At 39.1% G+C, this 26,204-nt stretch overlaps 2 protein-coding genes across 2 annotated transcripts; both read right to left on the bottom strand.

Moving 5' to 3' along the window:
• Positions 1-2,473: 2,473 nt before the first annotated feature.
• LOC115927091 (zinc transporter ZIP12-like) lies at positions 2,474-5,100 on the bottom strand. The gene is made up of 3 exons (XM_030992563.1): positions 4,925-5,100; positions 3,290-3,477; positions 2,474-2,716 (listed from the first exon to the last, which is right to left on the bottom strand). The coding sequence occupies exons 1-3, from the start codon at positions 5,058-5,060 to the stop codon at positions 2,579-2,581; spliced, it is 462 nt and encodes a 153-aa protein (XP_030848423.1). The 5' UTR covers positions 5,061-5,100; the 3' UTR covers positions 2,474-2,578.
• A 1,253-nt stretch (positions 5,101-6,353) lies between these two features.
• LOC105439788 (zinc transporter ZIP10-like) lies at positions 6,354-25,643 on the bottom strand. The gene is made up of 9 exons (XM_030993661.1): positions 25,428-25,643; positions 13,744-13,983; positions 13,127-13,334; positions 11,466-12,646; positions 10,042-10,207; positions 9,095-9,264; positions 8,261-8,407; positions 7,068-7,214; positions 6,354-6,488 (listed from the first exon to the last, which is right to left on the bottom strand). Exons 1-9 carry the CDS (start codon positions 25,641-25,643, stop codon positions 6,354-6,356), a joined length of 2,610 nt encoding a protein of 869 aa, XP_030849521.1.
• Between the last annotated feature and the right edge of the window lie 561 nt (positions 25,644-26,204).

Here is a 26,204-nt window from a genome sequence, read left to right as displayed (position 1 = left end):
TTGGTGATGAGAGCTTCCATTTCATTTTTTGAAATTGGGGCGTTTCCAATACTGGTATTTACCTTTAAACGGTCTTGTATTCAAATCAGTAGACTGTATTGACTTGGTGGGGATGAGGGATTTCAGTCTGATTATGGTAGTGGACATACATTTAACAGCTAAATAATTCATATACAGTAGGCTTGCGGGTGCACCATGTGAGAGAGATAGAGAGAGGGAGGATTAAGGAGTCCTGAAAAAATGACCTTTGGTAATCTTTCTTGAGGGTTTGTAGTCCTGAAAGGATTGTTTGGTAGAGTCTTGAAAAGTACTGTTGGTTATCTTTCTTAGCTTATAGTTCTAAGGAGAATTATAGCGCTTGGAGAGGATGAGTAGCGGGAGTAAATGTGCTATTTTTCAGTGTGATTATTGGACGTAATATGCTTGCCCAAGTTTGTGCCTTGTTATGGGGTTAATCCAAGGTGAAAACGAATACTCTCCAGGAATTTAATAAAAGGAGGAGGACCCTGGCTTTGTGAGGTGTACTTTGAATCATCAGGTCATCGCGTCGGTGGGGTGGTCGCGTTACCCAACCTTCTGTGAAAACATGCCCCTTTATTCATGATGGGGGGGGGGGTAATCTTTGGCATTTTGGCAAGCTGAAAGTCGTCGTCAAGATAAACTTTCATATCAAAGGTCTGCATAAAATTGGTAAAAGGGTCTATTACGCCCCCCCCCCTCTCTCTCTCTCTCTCTCTCCCTCTATCGAATTTCGCTCTCTCTCTCGCCCACGCTCTTTCTGTCTCTCCCCCATTTTCTTTTTTCTCTCACTCTCATCGGTTATTGCTTTTCTCCTCAGATCCATTCTTGTAACATTTATTTTACCTTTCTCTAATGTTCTCTTAGTTTGTCTTTCGACTTACTTCGTTGTGAATTGAACAGAGACCATGATATTGATACTAATATTATACAATTTATTGTATATCACAAGAAAATCGTCCATAAAGATCGATATATATGAATTAAATATGCAAGCATTTATGTGTTGAGTAAGATACACACTTCGTTTTCGATGCAATTGTAATATGTAATGATTAAATCATGCAACCTCTATAAAAACACTCTCAACCCTAATGAGGCCGGGGTGTTTGATGTCTTGTGGGGGGGGGGGGGGTAATAAATGCCCTCCTCCCCCTAAGAACTCGGCCGTGAACCGACTGATCGCCGCAAAATGTGGGTGCATGTCAAGCGAAGTGTATAGAATACTATGGTAATTTCAATCTTTGAAAAGTTCACTTATTTGCATATTCATGGTGATTTATGCAAACGAGGTTGAACAATTCACATTTTTTACCCCTAAATCATATACTCTTCATATGTAATCATTAATTTTCACTACATATATTCTTTACAGCATTAGGAATAATATTATAACAATTTTTTTTAAGGGCAATCCAATCCTTCTAATAAGTTCATTTGAATGAAAGCATACAATTCATGCAACCTCTAAAAAGTAATTTCCATTTTTGAAAAAATTTAGTCATTTGCATATTTATGGTAATTTGTGCAAACGAGACCTCGTACAATTCATATAAATCATACATTCTTCATATTGAAACAATCATTTTCACTACATATATTCTTTACACTATTTTGAATAATTACACAAACCACAACTAATATCGATTTGGGGGCTGACGTGCAAAGACAAAATGTCACGTGACTTAGTCCAATTTTCGAAAAAAAAAAATGTTTTAAAAGATGCGCAAGACTGTGAAAGCTTAAAAGTACCACTCAGATATAAGAGGGACTGTAGACTGTATTGACTTGGTGGAGATGAAGGATTTCAGTGTGATTATGGTAATGGACATACAGTAAACAGCTAAATAATTCATATACAGTAGGCTTGCGGGTGCACCATGGGAGAGAGGGGGAGGATTGAGGAGTCCTGAAAAAATGACTTTTGGTAATCTTTCTTGAGGGTTTATAGTCCTGAAAAGGATTGTTTGGTATAGTCTTGAAAAGTACTGTTGGTTATCTTTCTTAGCTTATAGTTCTAAGGAGAATTATATTTTTATAATTAATAATTAATTACATTTTTACCCCTAAATCATATATTCTTCATATTTAATCATTCATTTTCACTACATATATTCTTTACAGCATTTGGAATAATATTATAACAATTTATAATATCGATTTGGGGGCTGACATGCAAAGACAAAATGTCACGTGACTTAGTCCAATTTTCGAATAAAAAAAATGTTTTAAAAGATGCGCAAGACTGTGAAAGCTTAAAAGTGCCACTCAGATATAAGAGGGCAAGATCCCGGATCTCATCGAACAGATGATCAGATGACGAGATTCTGGCTCTCACGATGTCTACATCCGTTAGGTTTTCTGTTTACAAAGAGTTCTTAACACTGGAATATAATAAAAAAGATTGTCTCGTTGGGTAGTGTTGCTGCCCCCCCCCCTCCTCCCCCTCTCTCTCTCTCTCTCTCTCTCTCTCCCTCTGTCACATACATTATGTTATCTGTCTTATTTGTATCTCTCCACGCTAACACCCCCCCCCCCCCTCCTTATGGCTCACGTTCCTCTATAAGGATAATTTGATAGCGTCCTCATACAGCGCTATTACCAGAATAATCCCGATTCCCGCCAAGAATCCAATGTTCTGTAGAATCGCCACGGTGACCTTGTTGCTTTTCCCGTCGTATTGGTGTAACATCGGAAGCTGAAAAGGATAAGAAAAATATATATACTCTCTGTTATACAGTGGAACCTCGTTATAAAGACCTCTGATAAAACAAGGTATCTGTTATAACAAGGTGATTTTGCAGGTCCCATCTCTTTATATATATACAGGCGCGAATCCACTGGGGGGGGGGGGGGCGACGGGCCCGCCCCCCCCCCCCGAAAAAAGGATTAAGTGTTCTACCCCCCCCCCCCCCCCCCTCCCGCTTATTAACCGGTTGGCTGATTCGACGCTAAATTATTCCTCAAAAATTGGACCAAAAAAAAGTGCCTCTTACCCTCCCCACCCCTAAAAACATAAATTATAGTCTTTTTTAAAAATAGATCCTGAGTCTCCATTCCTATCTAAATTGATTACCACAAGGCATACACATTTCATATACATATCGTTAGGGTATCTAGCTTTGACTAAATTCGTGCTGATCCGAATTCGGATTATATCGTTTATAGAAAGTCTCGGGTACATTTGCGGAAAATAAAAACATATCTTTGGGACAATTCGGTAACTTCATCGGGACAACTTCGGGGGAACTTCGGTGAAGTTCGTGCTTACCATGTCAACGAGTCCAACGTAGAGGAACATGCCAGCAACAGCAGCGAAGATCCATTCCCGAACGGTCTCGGTCTGTCCGAGCGGGATCCCGACCCACAAGCCGAGGAATGCCGAACAGGCGCACATCATATTCATCAGGAGTGCCGTTCGGAGTCGTATGCCCTGCTTTATGAGGACGGCCAGATCACCTAAAGGGAACAAATAAGAATAGAGTCGAACGATTCGTTTTAAAGTCGCAATACGCACAAATGTAATTGGACATCAATTTCGAGAGTTATTTTACTTGCATGGTAATTATGATCAGTGATTGGCGTTTTTTTTTTATCATTATCGTCATCCCTAACATCAACCACATCACAATCATTTTCATCGTCACCATTATCATTCCCACCACCATCAACATAATTATCAAAAACATCATCACCACAAGCATCACCAATAGGCATGTTTATCATTTTCATCATCATCATCATCATCATCACCTTCACCATCATCTGAATTACACTTATCATCTGGATCCTTCTCCTCCTTCCCATCATGACAATTTTCATCCATTTTTCATCACCATCATCATCGTCACCACCACCACCACCACCACCATTTTTCACATTATCATTTGAGCTGTTGTCCTTATTATCATAATTTTCTTAACCATCACAATCATTACCAGCCCCTTTGCCATTATAATTTCATCATCACCATCGTCTTCTCCTTCACAATGAACATCATCATCATCGTCATCATCATCACAGTCATCATCATCATCATCATCATCATTATCATCACCCTCTTCTTCATTGGAAAACGAGGCTTATATACCTAGTTTTTGAGAGAGTTCGGGCCAGATCGAGAACAGTTATATACTTGTTAAGTCCAGCGGCGAAGCCGAGTATAAATGCGGCTCCTTTAAGACCATCACCACAACCACTATCATCATAATCATCATCAACATTATGATCGCCATGGTCATCATCAAAATCGCCATCATTATCATCATTAAAATCACATTATCAACCTCATTTTAGCTGCCATCCTTACTATCGAAATTGTCAACACCCTCATCATCATCATTATAACCATCGTCATCATCATCATCATCATCATTGTAATTATCATTATCAAAATCGTCTTCATCACCATCATCATCATAATCATCATTATCACCACCACCACCACCACCACCACCACCACCACCATCTTCTCCTTCATCATCACTCGCCATGCACAGCCACCAACATCAGCATCATCAACATCATCTCCACCACCATCATCAACACGGTCATGAATACTTAGTTCGTGCGGGAGTTCGTGGCCGAGGACAGTTTTAGGAAGACCACTGGTGACACTAAGGGTGTAACCTTCTCCTCTTACTACCACTATCATCAACAACACCATTTAAAGCATTATTTCACCATTGTCATCATCTCAATCGCACTTTTTCATCATCATCACCATATCCTCCTTTTCCTTTCTTTTTCCTCCTCATCCCGTCATCACCATCATCGCAACCACCATCATCATCAACCTCATTTTTAGCACTATTTATCATCATTATAATCTTCATCATCACCGTAACCATCACCACCATCATCACCACCATCATCACTATCATCGGTGGTAGACGAGGTTCGTTACCTAGTTCGTGCGGGATCTCGTGGCAGAGGACAGCTATACTAGTTGAGAGTCCGGCAGCGATGCTCAGTGAGAAAGCCGCCCCTATGGCTAAACCGTCACCGAAGTTATGCAGCGAGTCGCCCAAGATGATCATCATTGCTACTGGATTGCAACCTTGTATTAAAGAAGAAGGAAAAAGAATCATAAACAGTCGAAAAAAACGATAATTAAACACGGACTAAAAATAGTAGGCTCATAGTTATACAACTCAATAATATTCAATTGAAACACAAGGTATGGAGAGATGAATGATGAAAAGTATACCCATCTATTCAAGAAGGATACCTAAACTACCTTATAGTGTCAGTGAACAGTCGAACTACCAGTATTATCAGGACTAATAATGTGAACTATTAAGGCTTTGATTTGTTAAACACATAACAAGTATCGCTATAACCCTAAACAGGATCGTGGAATAGTTTACGCATTAAAGGTTATAAATGTATAAGATACTTTAGTTTAATGTTTTCTTATCTATTGCACAGTCGAACTACCAGTATTATCAGGACTAATAATGTGAAATATTAAGGCTTTGATTTGTTAAACACATAACAAGTATCGCTATAACCCTAAACAGGATCGTGGAATAGTTTACGCATTAAAGGTTATAAATGTATTAGATACTTTAGTTTAATGTTTTCTTATCTATTGCACACGAGGTGTCTATTTGCTGACGTAGCAATGCGTCACTGACTGGCGCGCCGTCTGCCATGCGCCATGTGACGGTGATATCATATAACAAGTGAATGGAAATTGAACAGCGCGAAAACATCCCTAGCGCATATTGCCTTCACATGTTTGAATAGCACGCAATGTAAAAGCTCATGTGATTTCGTGCTGATGCCCCACGCAAAAGTTCTGTGACAACTTTACACACGACAAATTAAATGCAAGGATATCACTAGCTTAGAACGGTTGTTGTAAATTGCCATTGATAATGGATTCGATAAAACTGGGCCCAGAAACATCGATCAGGCTTAAGCTGTTTCAGTTAACCCAATCTTTCAAATCCCTGTTGGAAACAATGTGTCATTTCCATTGCGTCAATACCCGCGCTATAATCAAGACTATATAGAAGCAATTAGTGCATACGTCCGTCATTGAAAGCAAATTTGTTCCGTTGCATACTTCTCTTGTACGGTAGACACGGTCATATTTAATTTTGAAAAATTAATCTATGGAACCGTCAATAGTCTTGTGTGTCACCTTTTGGAATTTGAAAACATGACAATGGCGTATTTCGTGATCCAATTATGATTTTTTTTTTGCAGCTATGCATTAGGGTTATAACATTAACCCCGACTTTATTTTAAGAAAATGGTTGCGATCGAGCTGATATCATTCTTACATGAGAGTCAGTCATTGACCCAGTCGTTGACGCAGTCGAGCGTCAGGAAAATGACGCATCGTATGCAACGGAGAGGCCGTAGTGTGACGTAATCAAAAACTTACCCCTTACGCAGCAATCAGTATCTTCGGTTGAGGGTGGTAGTTCAGCTTCAAATGCCTTTGCCTCATTAGCTGTCTATGAATGAGAAAAAAATGATACGATAGACGTTGGTATCTTACGAAAAACCACATCGTTACTATATGGAGCTACAAAATACCGTATCACGACAATTACCCACTGGACAATCACCCCCCCCCCCCCCGGCAAAACCTGCTCGGGACCGACAACATACCAATGTAAACATGTCATTAGAAGGAATGGCAAATAAATAGTCAGATTGGTTTAGAATTAATCGGACGGGAGTCTGGTATTTTTTTCGGTGTGACTGCAGAGGTACTCGGAAGACGGTCGATTTTTGAGGAAAATAGATGTCCTCCGTTAATGATACAAGTTTAGAATAATTCATAATCATGATAACAACCGTCAATTTCTCGACTTTATACTCATCTTATAAAACAAATACATGTCTTTAGCTTGTGCATTAGTATTATGCACTGCACTTGGTTAAGTCACAATGAGACGAACAATGAACTCGATAAGTCTCGTTCATTATCCTACTGTGACTTACCATGCGTGCAGTGCATATTCACTAATGCACTTGCAAACATGTATATACATTCAAGAAGCAAAGAGAAGAGGTAAAATGAAGCTTACTAGTTCGCTCTTCGATTCTGAGTGAGATACTTTATTGTTTCCATTAGCAAACGATCCTCGCTTCATGGAACCGTAGGAACGCCCCTGGTGCCCGTTGTCTGTCATCTCCACATCCGCGGAAAGTGTATCGTTGTGGTAGTGACCACACTGTCAAAAGTAAATAAAATGATTTGAAATCAAATTGTAACCATTCGATAATATAGATGATAATATCTGATCATTATTTAGACTAATAGGTAGGCCTACATGTATGATTTAATTCATACAAAACTGGTTGGTAACATACGTCACACAAAAGTCAGACTCGTGATAACTTGATAATGATGACGATGAGGATGAAGATAACAATAATAGAAATATCAGACATAGAAATAATGATAATGATATTAGTATTTATATAAGTAATGTTTTCTCGGGCAATTTCGATTTATTTTTAGTCCATTTGAAATCAAAAGTGTAAATTCAGTTTACCGCAAAACAGTATTTCGACGGAGACTAGTGCCAATAAAACTTAGCATGGGCACTAAACAAAATCAGATAGGGATGTCTCTACCTCCCAGCATCACCCACCCTCGTCGAAATTTAAAATGAAAAAAGAAAAGAAAACAACAAAAAAACAAAAAATAGAAAATAAACAATTGTTTAATATAACAAGTGCATGAATCTAAACAATTGCCACACAAGTTTTAATTGCAAATTAAGCTTAATACACTGTGCTGATATTTTGTTGTTAAAGGGAGGGTGACGAGACCTGCAGATGATAAGAGTCACCCTTTAATATGTGGATTTTTTGATTCGCATTGTATTTAACGAGTACAACCAGCGGCACCACCCCCCCCCCCCTTCCACCTCCCAATACAAGCCAAGCCCACCTGCTACAATGCCTTAACGTTACACACACCACACGTGCCAGCCTTAACCTACATTACGCGCACTGGGAACAGCGCATTGTTGCGTCATATAAGGAAACCTACGTAGCACAACTTAGCAGCGCGCTATGCATAGCGTAACTCTTGGTACTATAGAAATATAAACACACACACAAAGTGAGTACGTATAATGCCTTACCAAAGGGCACTATAGCGCATCACATCGGTTTCGCGGAACCCGGGTCACCGTATTACGAGACCACTGCTCTACCAGCTGGGCTATCGCGCCTTCTGGAATTCACATGATTTAAAATGGCGGCCTACCTTCGTGAAACTCGTCAGCTGCTCGAAGACGAAAAAGACGTAGATGGCCATCTGGACGACAAGACACTTCCAGACATACGCCATCTCCGGGCTCGTAGGCGTATGAGCGCTGTGGCCGCTGCTGTCGTGAGAGTGAAGACCCACAGCCTTTAACAGATTGAGAAAGAAACGATTCTATGTATAAGTATATGATTTATTGGCCGTAATCAGGAAATTCGATTTCCACTGGTTGGTTTTCAAGAAATACAATCTAATACACATAATGGGACAAATTACATACAACTAACTTATTCATACCCCTTGTTTTTTTTTTTGAAAGGTGGACTGGTTAGATAAAGGCCTTTGATATGTCACATTCTCAAGAAACATATATCTGGACAAATCAGTTTTTCAGACGCTAAAAAAGTTACAAAACTTGCCTGGGTAGGAGTAATTTAGTTGATAATTTTACTGTACATAACATTGAACAATATATATATATATATATATCGTCGTTATATTTTATTCTTACAATCATTTCCATCAAAAGCATTACCAGTCAGCATACAAAAGGGCTCAAGAAAAAAAAAAGAATGGTAAAATTCCCTTCTCGTGATATAAATGCCCATCGCTAACCTCTGGTTCAAAGATGTTAGACAGCATCACCAGTCAGCATAGAAAAGGGCACAAGTAAAATGGAGAAAGAGTGGTGAAATCCTCTTTAGGGATAAACTGCCCATTGCTTACCTGTGGTAAAAGATGTAAGACAGCATCACCAGTCAGCATGAAAAAGGGCTCAATAAAAAAAAAAGGAGTGGTGAAATCCCTTTTAGGGATAAACTGCCCACTGCTTACCTGTGGTAAAAGATGTAAGACAGCATCACCAGTCAGAGTAGCCACAGCTAAAGCTATCATTGTTTGTATGGTCTTGTCATAGACACCCTCTGACATACACGGGACGAACAACCCACCGAGCACCGCAGACAGGCTGATGATGAAAACTGCTACAGTGCCGTATCCCCACACTTAAAAAGAAGAGACATAAGAAGAGAATACAAAATCGATTGATTATTTATTCATATATTTTTAATCCAAATCTATTTATTAAACTACAGGTTCTATCAAATATTACAAAAAAGTAAAGGATCGGTTAATAATTTATGTATGTGTTTTTCAATCTATTTATGAAACAACAGATTCCATCAAATATTTATTTAAGTAGTCTAATGTTGAGTTTTCATTATACATTTCGTGAATTTCACCGTAAATAGATAAATACAATATATTAATCAACAATTTAGTTGAATTTAAAAATCTTTATACTGAGGAAATCTGGTCTCTGTTTCAAAAAAAATATTGTTTAAATTTGTATACAAATTTTTTCACTCACCCAAATATTAAAACGCAACAATTTCAATAGCTTATACATATTTTTTATCTTGGTATTTATAACAAGCTTTATGTTTGGAGAAACGATCACTCGGTAAAACTGCACAAGAGAGGGATCGTTCAATGACGCACCCCAAAATAGTAGGCGGGAGTCATAACGAGCAAGACAATGAAAGAAGTTTATTACATTCATCAAGACAAAAATAGCTGGTGATACATCAACATAATCACTAATCAGTTACACAAAATCAAAATATTATTACTACCTCAATGAACCCCAAACATGGGAGGCATTGGTGAATAACAAACGAGAAAGTGAAAGAAGTGTTTCACATTCATTAGGAAAAGCAAGGCTGGTGATATATCAACGGAATATCTACACAGTTACATTAAATCAAAATATTATTACTCACTTTTTGCTTTGGAGATTTCCGATGGCTCAGTGGTTGTAATTTCGCATGCTCCACTCAAGATTTGTTGCACCAGTGACGGAGAAAGTTCGTTGAACTGTTTTTCGGTGATTCCAGCTTCATGGTCAATACCGTATATGTCGAGAAGTTCTTCACTCGAAAAGCAGGTCTAGAGACAAGAGCGAAAGAGAGAGGCATAAAGTAAGAGGGGGAATCCGTTATTACTCTGATCTGTTACGGTTTGGGAACAACATTCTACATGTACTTCGCTGATGAGCCGATTGAGCTTTCCCTCTTCTAATGAAGCATTAAAATATGAAATCTTGATTTTTCTTAATTTTTCTTGATTTTTCTTCATCATATGACTGTTGAGATGCTTGGTCATTAAAGATGTCACATGTTTGAATGTTTGTATCAAATGCTAATGCAATTTCTTCCAAAATCAGATCGTAGTCGGGTCGTTTGGTGTGCGGTGGGCTTTAGAGTATATAGTAGTCTAACAGCAATACTTTTGCGTAGACTTCATAATTGTGGGTGACGTAATCTTTAATGATGCAGGTGAATTCATGAACGTTTGTCGAACAAATGAATAGGCCTGATGTTAGAAAAAAACATTTTGAATAATCGGGTGCATGATCATAAAGACACCAAAGACTTGGATCATTTTACGCTGATTCCGTCGCACATGAAAAACACGATTAGATACATGGGGGTGTTTCACAAAGATCCGAAGTTGGACTTAACAATAATGGAAAGCTTTGAGAATTATTGAAAATATTTTCTACAAATTATCTTTAAAGGCATAAAATGTAGATTAAAATCATTTATATTTTCTGCTATTTTTGGAGATTTCATGTTCTTCATGTGGAAGTTATGGAAAGTCTGAAATACTCTTTTTGAATATTTTTCATTATAAGGCTACAAATGGCTCTCCGTAGTATTTAAGTCCAATTTAGTTTCAAGTTCGACTTACAATCTTTGTGAAACACCCCATGGAATTTTAACCTATAGACTCCTTAAACCGGACAGTACGTTCAACTGTTGAGAAAAGAACGCCAGCTGATCGACAAATGATATACGGTCAAACAACCATGTTGCCTCCTTTTTCACTCTCGAATTAGTCCCATGGACGCAATGGGTTTATGCACCAGGGTCCTGTTTCATAAAACTTGTTATCAATAACAAGTTACAATCACAAGCTACTGAAATCGTGGCTTTTGATCCGCTGAGAGCAACTTTGTCAGAAGAATTTAGCATTTGTTGTTCGTAACAAGTTTTATGAAACACAGCCCTTGAATATGACATGTGTCTCTTCGCTACCATTCCACTCTCGTTTTGTTAGTCAAAGAGTCGTTCACGCAGTTCTGCGTCAAATTATTGACGCATCGTTAGCTATGTACATAACACATTATGTCAATACTCCTTACCGTTGTAACATTCGCAACGTGTGAATGGCTATGATTGGCGTGGTCGTGATCATCAGCCAATACTGTAGCTCGCTTCTCTATGCCCCGCCCCTTCGAGCGTGTTGCCATGACATCTCTCCTCCTACGGGTGTGTTCGTGGTCATGGTCGTGTTCATGGTCGTGGTCTTGGTCGTGGCCGTGGCCGTCTGTAGATCGCTTCTCTATGCCCCGCCCCTTCAAGCGTGTTGCCATGACATCCCTCCTCCTACGGGTGTGTTCGTGATCGTGGTCGTGGTCGTGGTCTTGGTCGTGACCGTGGCCGTCTGTAGCTCGCTTCTCTACGCCCCGCCCCTTCGAGCGTGTTGCCATGACATCCCTCCTCCTACGGGTGTGTTCGTGGTCGTGGTCGTGGTCGTGGTCTTGGTCTTGGTCGTGGCCGTGGCCGTCTGTAGCTCGCTTCTCTATGCCCAGCCCCTTCGAGCGTGTTGCCATGACATCCCTCCTCCTACGGGTGTGTTCGTGTTCGTGGTCGTGGTCGTGGTCGTGGTTTTGGTCGTGGCCGTGGCCGTCTGTATCTCGCTTCTCTAAGCCCTGCCCCTTCGAGCGTGTTGCCATGACATCCTTCCTTCCACGGGTGTGTTCGTGATCGTGGTCGTGGTCGTGGTCTTGGTCGTGGCCGTCGCCGTCTGTAGCTCGCTTCCCTATGCCCTGCCCCTTCGAGCGTGTTGCCATGACATTCCTCCTCCTACGGGTGTGTCCGTGGTCGGGGTCATGGCCATGGTCGTGGTCGTGTTCGTGGTCTTTGTCGTGGCCATGGCCGTCTGTAGCTCGCCTTTCTATGCCTCGCCCACTCGAGCGTGTTCCCATGACATCCCTCCTCCTTCGGGTGTGTTCCTGGTCCTGGTCGTGGTCATGGTCGTGGTCGTGGTCTTGGTCGTGGCCGTGGTCGTCTGTAGCTCGCTTTTCTATGCCCCGCCCATTCGAGCGTGTTCCCATGACATCCCTCCTCCTACGGGTGTGTTCGTGGTCGTGGTCGTGGTCGTGGTCTTGGTCGTGGCCGTGGCCGTCTGTAGCTCGCTTTTCTATGCCCCGCCCCTTCAAACGTGTTGCCATGACATCCCTCCTCCTACGGTTGTGTTCGTGGTCGTGGTCGTGGTCGTGGTCCCCACCGATTCCAAGCTCCATCAGCATGTGTGCGAACTCTGCGTTGCGTTATAAAGAGAGAGATAGAGGGAGAGACGGAGAAAGGCAAATTGTCATATTTATTATAACAACCGGGGAATTTTCAAAAAATCTGTACAAATTATTTTGCAAATTCGATCGTCAATGGATTTTCCCTACTTTTACGTTTCAAGTTCGCTGTTCCACTACACAAACAAGCAATGGACATTTAACTGACTGATTTAACCTCCCCCCCCCCCCCCCTCCCAAGCCCAAGAAACATGCGATATTCATCAAAGAAAACTTAATTATTCCGAGAAATCGACCTTATAATTTTGTAAGCAAATTCAATAACATCGAGCATTAATTCTGGAAAGGTACGAACAGAACCATTGCTTGATTATTACAATATACGGAATTATTTTAAAACAGGAAACACGATAGGTTTTAAGATCCCCGTGGGTTGATATCGTGACAGTCTCTACGAACGTCCTACGATCGTCGTATTCTCTTATGCTCACCATCTTCCGGAATGACGCCCGACGTCGCATACGTCTCGAATATTGCCTCGGTGAAGTCCGTGGTCGAGGGCAGAGTGGGTTCTCCTATGCAATGCCCTTGTAGCAGACCGGCGACCACGGCCTGCGCCGCGTACTGGAGCTCGACATCGTCAGCCCCTGTTTCGTGGTCATCCACGGTTTCGTCGAAGACAGATTCAACGCTAAAGCACTATTAAAAATACAATAAAACGAGAGGGGTCGCAATTATTTGATGATTCTGTTATAGTTCATGGAATGTTCATGATTGATAAAATGGTTACAATATTAAAAAAACAAAACATAATTCTACCCCTAAAGATAGAGATTAAACAATACAAAAATGAAAAAATAACAACAACATCAAAACACACACACAAAACAAAAGACGCACGTCTCTCCATACCTCATGCACACACACACATATATATATATATATATTCAAGCAAACACACAGCACCTTTATACAACAAAAATAATGTTATATTTCAAACTCCACCAGTCAATATTGGTATTATAAAAAACCTATGCCAACATTAAATGCCCCTCACATTTGCGTTCGTTGACTCAGCATAGTTGTCATGGATCGATTCCAGGATTACTTCGAGGTCATTCTCAGTCAAGGTCAAGTTAGACGAATCAGGTGCCGCCATCTTGAGTGACGCCATCACCACATTTTCAGTGAGATCTGTGCCGCCATGACCGGCCTGGCAAACCGCCACCATCTCGTACGCTCCGAAGAGGAATAAGGGACTAGCACGGAGAAACGCGGCGTCGTCGAGTCCGTCGGCAACGTCGATATCGAGAGTAGAAAAGACGTCAGATGTGAAGTCATGTTGACACTAGAAAGGATGGAGGAGATAGAGAGCGAGGGTGTTAGTTTAGCATATTGCTCCGGTTGTTTCATTTTCGCCAGCACAAACGTATCTGGTTCGCCGTCACTATCAAACTAGAATGTTTCACTATGTTGCAGGGTGTATATGCCATTGGGTATGATGTGTGAACCGCGTGTGCGAAAACGGTGTGTTGGAAAGGGGAAGTGAGAGTGTTCATGTGTGTGGTAATTGTATGTGTGTCAACAATTAAAGAATAATAAATGACAGATGCATGGCTATTCATCAATCTACAATGACATGAATGACGAGTAAACTGTCTACGTCACAGTCCACAGATTTTAATGTGCCTTGAACGTATATAACAGACGGCAATCGGCGGAGCAGACGACACTTGATAGTCATTTTGTATGTGGGATTGCTTTGCTAAATATAAAATACAAAAACCTTTTCCATATCTTTAAACTATCATTGGTATCTGATAATTTAACAATTAGTAAAACAAACATACCAAACTACATAATACAATGAAATACTTGACTGAAAGTCGGGGAGTTTGTTAATAATCGAATAGTCCATGGTGTTCATGAATATTCATGTTTTTTCTTACCTCGGCAAAATGCTTGCCTATACTAAATGGACAAATTACGGTGGGGGGGGGGTCGGCTTAAATGGACATAATGAACAAATCAGAACTGATCTATGATAATTCATGCTTGTTTTCCTTCGTGTGCTTGATTTATACATTACGAGTGGCAAATTACGTCCAAAGTTCGACTTGTTGCACATATGTTATGTAGGCAATGGCGAGCTGGCGACCTATTTTGACCAAATTACGGTGGGTAAACTTTCAAAAGTCAATGGGACATGAGGGTTCCAATGAAAGAGCTAGTGATAACGGACGTCGAGGTGGATATGCTTTTCGTTTAAACAAAAAATGAATTTTTAACGATTTTGGGGGGGTAAAAGTCTATAGGCTAACATTTTTATAGGCTGCTGGACTCTGACGATAGGGGGGGGGTTGTCAAATGAGACTAAATGGAGGTATTTGGACTTTCTAAAGATTAACTCAAGGGTAATTTAAGTTCATGTCTTATTGCATATAAAATATTAGCTTTAAATCTCACTTCTGGGTCTCACTAGACGTATCTAGGGGTACCGCGAAAGAAATGAATTACAGATTTGTTGTTGGATCCATTGTGAAATGAACGTCATTCTCATGAAAACAAAATATATAAGAATGCTAAGTATTCTCGTGAAGAAATAACATTTTAAAGACAATGCAGTGTCTCTTTTTTTGCTCCTTCGCAACATTTAGAAACGGTATGATTTTAGGCAATAAATACCGAATATAAAAATTTAGAAGTCAACGAGGTTCCAGAATGTCTTCCACATACATAACATCATACTTATCTAGTGTATATGTTTACCAATAACGTTTTAATATATTAGAGATGTCATTGTTTTGTATGGCTCGCTCCACTCAATCGCAAATTTTAGGGGCAATATGAGTCCGTTCGTGTGTACTAATCGTGATTAGGGTGACGCGAAATCATTTATAGGGACTTTTAGATTGAGTGGACGAGAACACGACGAACACCGACTGACCATACGTGTCAACGTACTTAACTGCCCATGTTGACTACAATTAGAAATGTTTTAAATTGCACTTGACGATAAAAATGCATGGGGGAAGTAACACTAAGAACATCACGGACAAAGAAAGAGGACAAAATATACAGTTCCTCATTCTACCCTCAACAAAAGAACATCCCTTCACTGCTATTATGTAAAAATGTGTTTAACAGGTGAACATGCATGTGACACCTGTTCTACACATTTTTACATAATAGCAGGGAAGGGATGTTCCTTTGTCTACCTGAGGAACTGTATAATTTATGCGCACGCGGCATACTAGTACATTGAGCATGTAAAGGCGCTATATAAATGTACTAGATTTGGAAAATCAAGGTTGACGCATTTCTCGATCGCCGACTGAGACGACGTAACGCATGCGCAGTGCCTTAAAATGACGTCACACGTTGCAGTCAAAGCTGTCGACGTGCAAATCTAAAAGTCCCTTATATCTCTAAAGGACGCCGCGACAAGAAAAGGGTTGGAAAGTAGCTCTCCTAAATAAGTCATGTTCGGAGCAAGAATTATAGCATCAGCACATTTCAAAATGATGCATAAAGATAACATTATATTGAAACTGTCTAGGAGGCTGTTCACACCGCAATGAGATAGCGCGGACTATTGTAGCACCCCATTTTTTCTAGCGCGCGCTAGACCGCGCTCTCTCTCGTGGACCATCCCCAAGATGTGCTCCAGTGGCACGCCGTTTTGGCTCGCCATGGCTCGCTGTTGGGCGGACCGAAACGACGTTGTACCTTCCACAACGCAGAGATAGCGCGGTCTAGCGCGCGCTATCTCTGCCGGTGTGAACAGCCTCTAGGGTTGATTAAACCAAAAAGTGCGATATGCATACGAACCAAATTGAAAAGAATGACAGGTTTTGTAATTGTCCTATTGTTGTGTTCCCGCCAGAAAGGGAATGACAAATCCTCTGTAAACACACAACGACCCTCGCACGAGCGCACACCCGAACCGATCGCACGCAACCCATCTTCCCAAGCACGCTCTTCGACGCATGTATTCATACAATGATTTACACGAGTGATTCGGTATTATGAAATGCAGTACAAATACATCAATACTTTGTAATATATTGACCAAAAACTAAACCGCAGTGATCATGCATAATACATCAAATTTGACGGCAATAAACAGAAATTGGTCGGTATTTTTTTCGCGTATGTTTAAAGAGACACACACAAGATTTACAGGATTTTTGATTTTTGATTTGTTAACGATGTCTGCGTACAAGTAGATGCGTCATGTCTAATGCCTCAGTCACACCTTTGCGTATTGGGCTTGCGTATTGCTGCGTATTGCCCGAACGCAGACATAGGCAGTCATACCCAATAAAGCGCAATGAAACGTGCTCACTGCGTACTCATTACGCAGACTAGCGCAAAGGCATGCGTTTGCCGCTCGCTAGTTTTAAAATTTTCTAAACTATCGCAAGCAAACGCAAGGTCTTATCACCTACGAGCGGATACGAGTGGCAACCAGTGAATGCGAGCAACAACGAGTGGCTTAGCGCAAGTATACGCAACCATACGCACCTCTTTTCTTTGGAGCGCGTGTCACTGCCTATAGCTGCGTTCCCTGCACGATTTACCTCGCAAGAGCTCGTTGTCGTTCGCATGATTGCGCGTATTGTTGCGCTGTTGCTCGCCTACCACCCGCAGCAGCAAGAACTATTGCAATTGTCGCTCGCTACGCTGCGAGTCTAGCTCGTACGCCGTTCGCTTTCGCTCTCTCTTACTGCGATTAGTTGCCTAGCACCAACCTAGCACCAACCACCGTCGCTGCGCTACATAACGTTAATAAATAAACATAATTCGTCTCTGCTTCTTCCAGCTGAACCAAAGCTTAATCTTTTGCAAGGCAGAGCTCTGCTCCCGGGCCATTTTTTTTCATTTGATTGATTTTTCTTGTAGATGTAGACTCGTCAGAAGCCCGCAAAATGACTTTTATTTATACGCCGTCGCAGCCCAAGCGAGCTGGTACGCTGTAGAGCGAGCTGGCACGCAGCAGTACGAACAACAGACGAGCTAAAGCGAGCGAACACGCAGTGAGACGCAACGAGACGTACTGGTGCGAGCGACTAGCGAGCAGCAAACGAGCAAAGAACCAGTTACATACGCAACGTGGCGAGCAAACTGCGTATTGAATCGTACTGCTATGAGCAACAGCGAGCTATAGCGTGGTCATAGGCAACCGTAGGCAGTCTTAGTACGAGAGGCATACGAGCTACCTACGAGCTAGATACGCAATAGTGTGACTGCTACCTTCAAGTTTGCCACGTATCGCTGGGAACGGCTGCGAATTGATATACCCGGAACAGCGCAGCAATACGCAGCATCATACGCAAAGGTGTGACTGAGGCATAACGGCGGCTATGTCACTGGACCATGGATAGTGGTTCTCAGTTTTAAACCATTTCATTCACCTGCTATTATCCTTGGTACCACAATTGCCAGAACGCAAATTGCATAAATAATTGCTGCTCTCCTAGAATGCAGGTTTCTCAATCATGAAAATGATTTGTCAGCTGCTCCATTCTAGTATTTTTAAATGAATCTTCTCAGCTATGATTTTTTTTTCTCATTGAATTTTTGTTTTGTTTTTGGAAAAGTCTTTCCAACGAAAGTCTGGTGCATGATACAACTACAACCTCACCTGATACGTCATATTTTCAAGTAGATGGCTGAGTCTATGCTATGCTAAAAGGCATTCCATCATGCCAATAATATCTTCATTAATATATCTCTTGTACATTTTTATAACGAAAATTGTACATCGAAGGGCATGAATACATCTCATTTTTTTAGAATACCTATGCAATTATGCTTCGGGGTAAAGTTTCCTTTAATATACTTAGATAGCAATTTAATGATTGTTAAGCGTGTATCATGGCGGCTATTAGTATTAGTCGATTCAACTGATATGATACTGTGTATTTAGCGTAGTAGATATAAATGGGCAAATTATTATCCAATCAATAAACTAAAGTTCTGTGATAACGAAATAGTTGTCTACATAATCAATAATTGATTTTTTTAGGAATAAACAAAGATCATCAGTTTCAAAAAAGGGTTTGTATTTTGTCCCCTTCCCAAGAGTTTGACCAAGAGCAGTTCATAGATCATTTAAAATCAAGTATTGTGAGCATGGGTAGGCCTTTATACTGACCGCAGAAAACTTTCTTGATGTAATCAATTTTATTATAAGACCGGTTAACAAACATATTCACATTGAATGCATGTTTCTTTCTTGGTTGCCTAGTTACGATGTATTCCATTAACATGTTTTTCATGAATGAACTACAATACTTGGAATCTAGTCTGCATACATTATCTGTTGCCATGTCGGGTAATCATCCGACGAATTTTCGAGTTGTCAAGAACAACTCTTCTCTAAACAGCATGTATACAATTTGAATATATTAATCAACCAGTCTACTGAAGTAAAATATTATAAGTGATTAGTAATATATTTTGTTGGAAACACTGAGAAATAAAATGAAAAAATTCATAAGTGAATCGAAAAAAAAAATGCATCTAGCATTTTGTTCAAATGGTTGGAGGGGGTTGGGTTTGGGGGGGGTGCGGTGGAGGGGCACCATTCTGAAAAATCTCAGATGAGCAAGTTTATACGAGTAGAAGAAAAATACAAAACATATTAAGACAAGGGATGGAAGAAGTTAATATAATTATTTGCTTTTGCCTTTTGGAATCTATTCATAGGGTAAAGCATCGGGGAGGGGGGGGGGGGGGCTCAGACACACAAAAACACAGCCACCATGACAAAAGGGCATTTTTTCCAGGGGTTTTAAAAGGCGGTTGTGCCCTTTTAAATCCAGCTATGTGTTGCGGGCCATATTCTCAATTGTTGATCTTTACTATCAAAATCAATACATTAAGGGGACTTGCCAGAAAGTAATTGTAAAAAAGGTTAGATTCATGTACTTCTTCATAGTGATACAATACATCCGTATCATGATTTATTATCTACTTGTTTTCACCTCGTTTTCTTTGCGTGCTGTGCGTGGGAACAATATTTCGATTTAACATATAGCTTACATACATCTCTCATGGTCATAATAGTCTTATTTTACATAATTCTCTGATAGTCATACACGGTAAAAAAAAAAGAATTTGTTCATTGGTAATTTTTACGTATTTTTTCCATGTAGAATTTACTTGAAAACATAATTTTTGCCACTTACGCACTAAATTTAAGTCTTGCTAACTCAAACTTTCAATTTAGTAGAACATACGTAGAATATTTAAGTAAAATCAAATACATAAGAACTTTAAGTAATTTCAGCTTGTATTAATTTAGTAATTTTAACTCAAAATCAGAAATTATATTACTCAAACAATTTATGTTGATTATTCTTATCTTTTTAAAGTAAGGACTTAAAGGCTTAGTCTAAGCATCACTCAATTTCCTTAGGCAGAAGATTAATTATAGATATGTTTTATCCCACAATGCACCACGTTTGAATGCTCGCACTATACATAAAGGCGTGGTCTTATGACTTGCTGGGTCTAAATTCCCGGACGCGCATTTGCGGGTGTTCTCATCGCACTGTGTCTTCGCTAGTGAGATTTTCTTCGTTTGATGTGTGAACAAGTAAGATTCTGATCGCGATAAGGTTCCCTTAAGCTTGACAATTGTGGAATTCCAACCTTAATATAAAACTACTGTGAAAGAAAGCAGAAAAATAGAAAAGAAGACTATGGAAAATTTGAATTAAATCGGACAAAAAAATAAGAAGGTAGTAAAATTATGAAAGGTTAATGGACAGTTCTTAAGGGCATTTAAAATTAGCTGAAGTCGCCATGTTATCATGACGTAGTGCCGGAATGCTTTCCCAATATGTTTTAACAAACAAGATGAATACAAAATATTGATTTTCTTAAAAATGCATAAATCAGCAGGGTCAACCCTTTTTAGATGACATATGATACTTTGATTTCCATTATATTTTGAGTACTAGCCCAAAAAAAATGACACTTAAGGGAAAATTAATGATACTAATATAAGGTACACGAAAAACGGGAGAACTGTCTGTAAATATAAATTACAATCCCCCTAACCAAATTGCCAATTTAAAATTCCCATAGATGTAGTAATCTCATGGTTTAAACATTTTTAACTCTGTTTTGTATTGGTCCGATTTATTTTTAAACTTTGTTCATTCTGTTTCTCTTTATTTTCTGCTTTCATACAATTAAACATATTAAAAAGGTTGGATTGCCTTTAATCAAATTAAAACAGATGTTGTCTGGAGAGAAAATGTAATAGTTCTTGTAAACAAGATCAAATTAAATATCTACGTATGGAGGATAAGTATTGGTAATGCGATTAATAGAGATAGTGATATTTTCACATTAGGCCTATATTGAAAATGATTAACTTGTTAAATGCAATGTTAAATGATTAAATGATTCAATGTTAAATGATTAGGATAAGCTTACCTCACTTTTCAAAATAAATTGTTTTTCTCTCGTCTTTCCCTCTCTTTAATAATGTTTATTATTATCCTCAATACTATCATTATTTGTTTTCTATATTATTTTTGCTGTTAATATTATTTGATAGCATACTAACATTATTATTAAGAGAATATAATATAAGAGCGAGCAAATTGAGCAACACTCGAAGAGGATAGGTAGATAAAGAGGAAGAAGAAGAAGAAGACGAAGAAGAAGAAGAAAGAAAAAAGAAAAAGAAGAAGAGCAAAGAAAGGAAAAAGAAAAAAAAGAATGAAAAACATAAGGAAGAAGAAGCAGAAACAGACGAAGAAGTCGAAGAAGAGAAAGAAGAAAAAGTTAAATAAGAAACCGAAGTAGAGAGAAAAGTAGGAGACGAAGCTCAAGCAGAGGACGGACAATTGAAGAGAGCCACAATGTCAAAATATTCAAGCCAGTCGATTTCTTCTTTCCCATTCCAACTATCTTTCTCTTTTTCTCTCTCTCAGATTGACTATTGAGATGCAGTTCGGTCAAATATTGTTCTCGAGCTCTCCTAGATGTTGTAGGGGGAAAAATGGTTAAATTACGTACAAAGTTAGAAACAATTTTCACAGGGACTCACTTCAGGACTCGTATTTTCTGCCTTCAAACAGAAATGCAAGCTTTGCAATAGCCCAATTTGTAAAAAGGAGAAATATGAAGGAAACAGCGAGGGTGGGAGTATGAAATAAATCGGACCTATTACAAGAAAGTTATGAATGTGTTTGAAAATATGAGATCACCTCATCTACGCGAATCTCCAATCGCAATTTATTAGTTCACTTGATTCTGACGTAGTGCCGGACAACTTTCACATTATTTCAATTGGCCCCCCTCCCCCCCCCCCCCGGCCAAAAAATATGTTAAAACCAGCCCTTAATTCGCCCAAAATGCGCCTAACTGAAAATTTACTAAAAACAGGAGCGTGCCCCCCCCCCCCTGCTAAAAAATTTTTTTTACTATTTTATTTAAAAAAAAATATATATATATATACCAATGTCTGATCTAAAAAGGTGACCTTACCCCCCCCCCTACCCCCCAATGGAGCGAAATGTCAAATTTAAAAATGTCATGACCCCCCCCCCCCCCCCCCCCCCCCCCCAACAAAAAAACAAAAAAGTGTCCTCCTTATTCGGCCGCTGGCTGCGTCGTTGCGATTTTTTGTGGGGACTAAAATATATATATATATATATATATATATATGTGTTCTCTTTCCCACCAGGTGCCCCCCCCCCTGTGTGCTCCCCCCCCCCCCCCCCCGTCAAGAAATTCCTGGATCCCTCCCTGTTTTCCGACAGAAAAAAATGAATATAATGTCAGTTTTTTAACATGAATTACTCATGAAGGCCGTTTTCTTTACAGAACCTTTATTAATATATATAATATATTTCGAGTAATGGCTCTAAGGTGAAAGCTTTTAGGAGAAAAACAGAAATGAATAACAATTTTGTATACAAGAAATCACCTCAAAATTTCGCCCTTCTGTATCTCATATTTATTTGCTTTCATACGAAATGAACTCAAAAGATGGATTGCACTTTAAATGGGAATATCTCCTTACTTATTACTAAAGCCTTTAATGCGTCAAAAATATTTTCCCCATTAGGTTTGTGAACGATTTGTAATTATAGGAAAAGGGTCCGTGTCCTATTGCGACGCCAAAAGAATCCAAGGCTCCTTCGGTCAATAGTAGTGATAAGCGGACTTTTCAGTACACAATTTATGTTTCAAGTTTCAAGTTTCAAGATTTATTAATCTTTTTTTCTTAACACATTTTACCAAAATGACATGAATATAACAGGTTTACAGAATATGGTGTTACAATAGAAAGATGAGGTGACCTTGGGTGAAAGCAAGGCTTGTGGATTTAAGGTCCCTCATGAGTAGCTTATGAGTATGTCATAAAAGAACAAACTCGTCAGATAAGAATAATGCATACATTTAAATGCTGACAAACTAAACTAACTAAACAACTGATAAAATATAAACATAAATAAGTATAATACGATCTACTGACTACTAAATAATGGCTATAAACAAAAGAAACAGGAAAATACACCGTGCAACAGGACTGAAACACAGACAAAACGAAAAAAAGACAGACAGATGAATAGATGTGAGAAATGGGAGTAGAATTATGCTGACCTATATAGTAAATAATTTTCTTAAAAATTGATCACAACTATAAATCTAGACGATATCGACTCAAATAAAGTAAATTCAGTTTGTGCTTAAACACATAAATACTGACCGATTGCGCTTTTCTTGGTTCAACAGTATGGAACATTAATCCCAGACCAAATCAACGACAGGCAATGTTACATTATGTAACTCTTTCCGGGCCTTATTTCGAAACTAGATGATTTAGATCAAGGTGTCCCTGAGAATTAGATTCATCTAGATTTCACTTATCATGTTTGTCTGTGTTAAGTGTTATACAGCCTGTTTTTTTAAAGTATTTATCGTATTGTATCAGGGCTTCATGTGGTTTTTTACCTTCATTTTGTTGTTTATGAGTTATTTTCTTTCTTTTGTACATGTTCTCTATTTCTCTAATTCCTAAGATCGTTATTTCTTTTTCATCTGTTCTCTATCCCTCGATCTCTTTGCTTCGTTTTTTTCTCTCTATCTTTCTTTGATTTAGCGACATCCTCTTTCATTCACCTTTCCCTCGATTTATCGCTTTCATTTTCTCGCCATGAATAACTCACCATTTATTTCCCTTTCTGTTAATATCTCTCCCCATTACACTTCTGTAGTACACTGCAAAAACCAGACTGTTAAATTTCTAACACCAGCACGGAATAGAAAAAACCAACACCCTTGGTGTTAATTTCACGTTCGCTCACGTCCATTCAACACCAACAGAGTGTCGAAATATTTAATTACAGGTTGATGTTCCGAGTCTTGGTGTTATGTTGTTGAACTTGCGCATGCGCGTAAGTTAGTGGATTCGAGCAAAATCATTGGACGACAGTTGTCATACGATATGACGTTGTATCGTGCATGCGCATGCGCGAGCTAGCTGTCAAGAATCTCTTCGGGATACCGTGGTTATGGAATTTTTAATCACGGTCTGAATATCCTATTTCATCAGAGCAATCATACTGTTAAAGGTATTACAAAGTTTTGGCATGGGGTCATGAATTTGGTTCAAATTAGCATATTGGAAGCATATGCGTTCCTACAATATTCATTGATCGTTGTCCCGGTTGAAATCGAGTCTAAAGTTATGAAATTATAAATAATAAACTCTTTAAGTATAGCTCCCTCTCAAGGTCAAGATATCAATTTAGCTATGAAACAATGTTTCTTGACTAAAATCGATCGATTGGCTATTCACGTTATGAAATTATATATCACAACTACATATTCTGAGATTTTCATGGTCGCAGCTACCATTGTACGGCCGTAGGCGCTATTTGAAATTTATCAAACTTTACCGGGAGCACCGGTAAATTTTTATATTCAATTTTTCTCGAAAACAGAAGTGTTTTTGGGGTTAATTTTGTGAGTGCTCATAATACATCCACAGGGGCATCCAAATATATCAAAATTGTAAAATTCACTATTTACCCAATTTTCAGAATTTCCCCAAACTTTGTAATACCTTTAAGTGTGAAAAATTGTTCTGCAGACAGAACAGTTAGAAAATTGGTACCACTTAATCCAACAGACATCGCAAGATTCTTTGAATTGAGTGTTAAATCATTGGTGTTGATTTTAACCAAAACAAAATCAGGATTCAATTCTACTCACCACTGGTGTTGAAAGAAATGGTGTTGGATTTTGTAACACCAAAACTAGAATAGAACTTTAACATCAAGTTGAAATAATAGAGTTAGATTTTTACACCAAAGGCGGAATTACTTCAACATCAATAGTGGAATTGACTTGTTCCATTCCAAACCCTGGTGTTAAATAACACCATCTGGTGTTTTCCGATATAGATACCGGGAAAGTGTTAAAATTTAACACCCTTGTTTTTGCAGTGTATAAGTTTTTCGAATATATCTCATCAGAATATTGATGTGTTTTGATTTAATTACTAATATTTGTTTCATCTTTCAGAACATTAAGATTTAAAAAAAAAAATTAAAAGTAGTTAATTGACTGAAGAGAAAACCCCATTTTCCTAAAAACTGAAATAAAAAATAAAAAAGTGAATAATGAGTAAATAACCTAATAACTATGAAAACCAAATCGTTTTTGTTTTACCTTAGAGCAGTTACCGACCCGTTGCTCACAATCGATTCGTCCGAAAACTATTTCGACCAAACTAACAACTTGATCAAACGTTACATTCTGTTCCGGGTTGTTCAAAAAATCGAATTCCTCTCTCTTGCCTGCCAGCTCAACCTCCAAAAGATAATTTCCAATTTCTACGTAGTCGTCATCATTGTCGTGATCGTGTATTTCCCTCGATTCCCTGGTCAAGCTCGCGACCGTGATCGCAAGAAAGTTTGTCAGGATGGTGAGAAAGAGAATTCTGGTGCACACGGCACGTAGATACGCCATTTTGAATGAAGAACTTTTACTGTGCGCCTATGGGTGTGTTACATGCAACTGCTACGTGTAGTGCCGTGTGCAGAATACTTATAGGTGCCGTGTGCAGAATACTTATACGTGCCGTGTGCAGGCAGCGTGAAGACGATCCAAGACATGTCAATAATGGATACTGCAAACAGTCTTTTATTGACTAAGTCTGCATCAATCCTACTGAGTTGATTTTGTTACCGCACGTCAAGCCACGCCCACCGATACATCAATCTCGACCTTTGGACTCCTCATTAAAGGTATTATATTGCTTAGTGTAAGCATGAACTTAATACGGATGGACATTCAACGTGATTCTTTCTTTGGTCCAATCATAGTCGCCGCCTTCTGATTATGTGCATATTAATGAGAACATTCAGATTTTTTAACAATAACGACTGCGTAAGCATTTTCGGTCATTGACAAAGGAGCAGTTTCCCTCTCTTGGGTTTTGTTTGGATGGTGTGCTCTGTAAGAGTGTGTCTTAAATAAAAGCATCCTCAATGGGGAGCAGCAAAGTTGAAAAGCAGACGATTTTGGTGA

The sequence above is a fragment of the Strongylocentrotus purpuratus genome, unplaced genomic scaffold (genome assembly GCF_000002235.5).
Source record: "Strongylocentrotus purpuratus isolate Spur 01 unplaced genomic scaffold, Spur_5.0 spur5_scaffold_20, whole genome shotgun sequence".
NCBI classification, from domain to species: domain Eukaryota; kingdom Metazoa; phylum Echinodermata; class Echinoidea; order Camarodonta; family Strongylocentrotidae; genus Strongylocentrotus; species Strongylocentrotus purpuratus.
The sequence above is the reverse complement of the archived record's forward strand: the minus strand, read 5'-3'. Positions and strand labels throughout refer to the sequence as shown.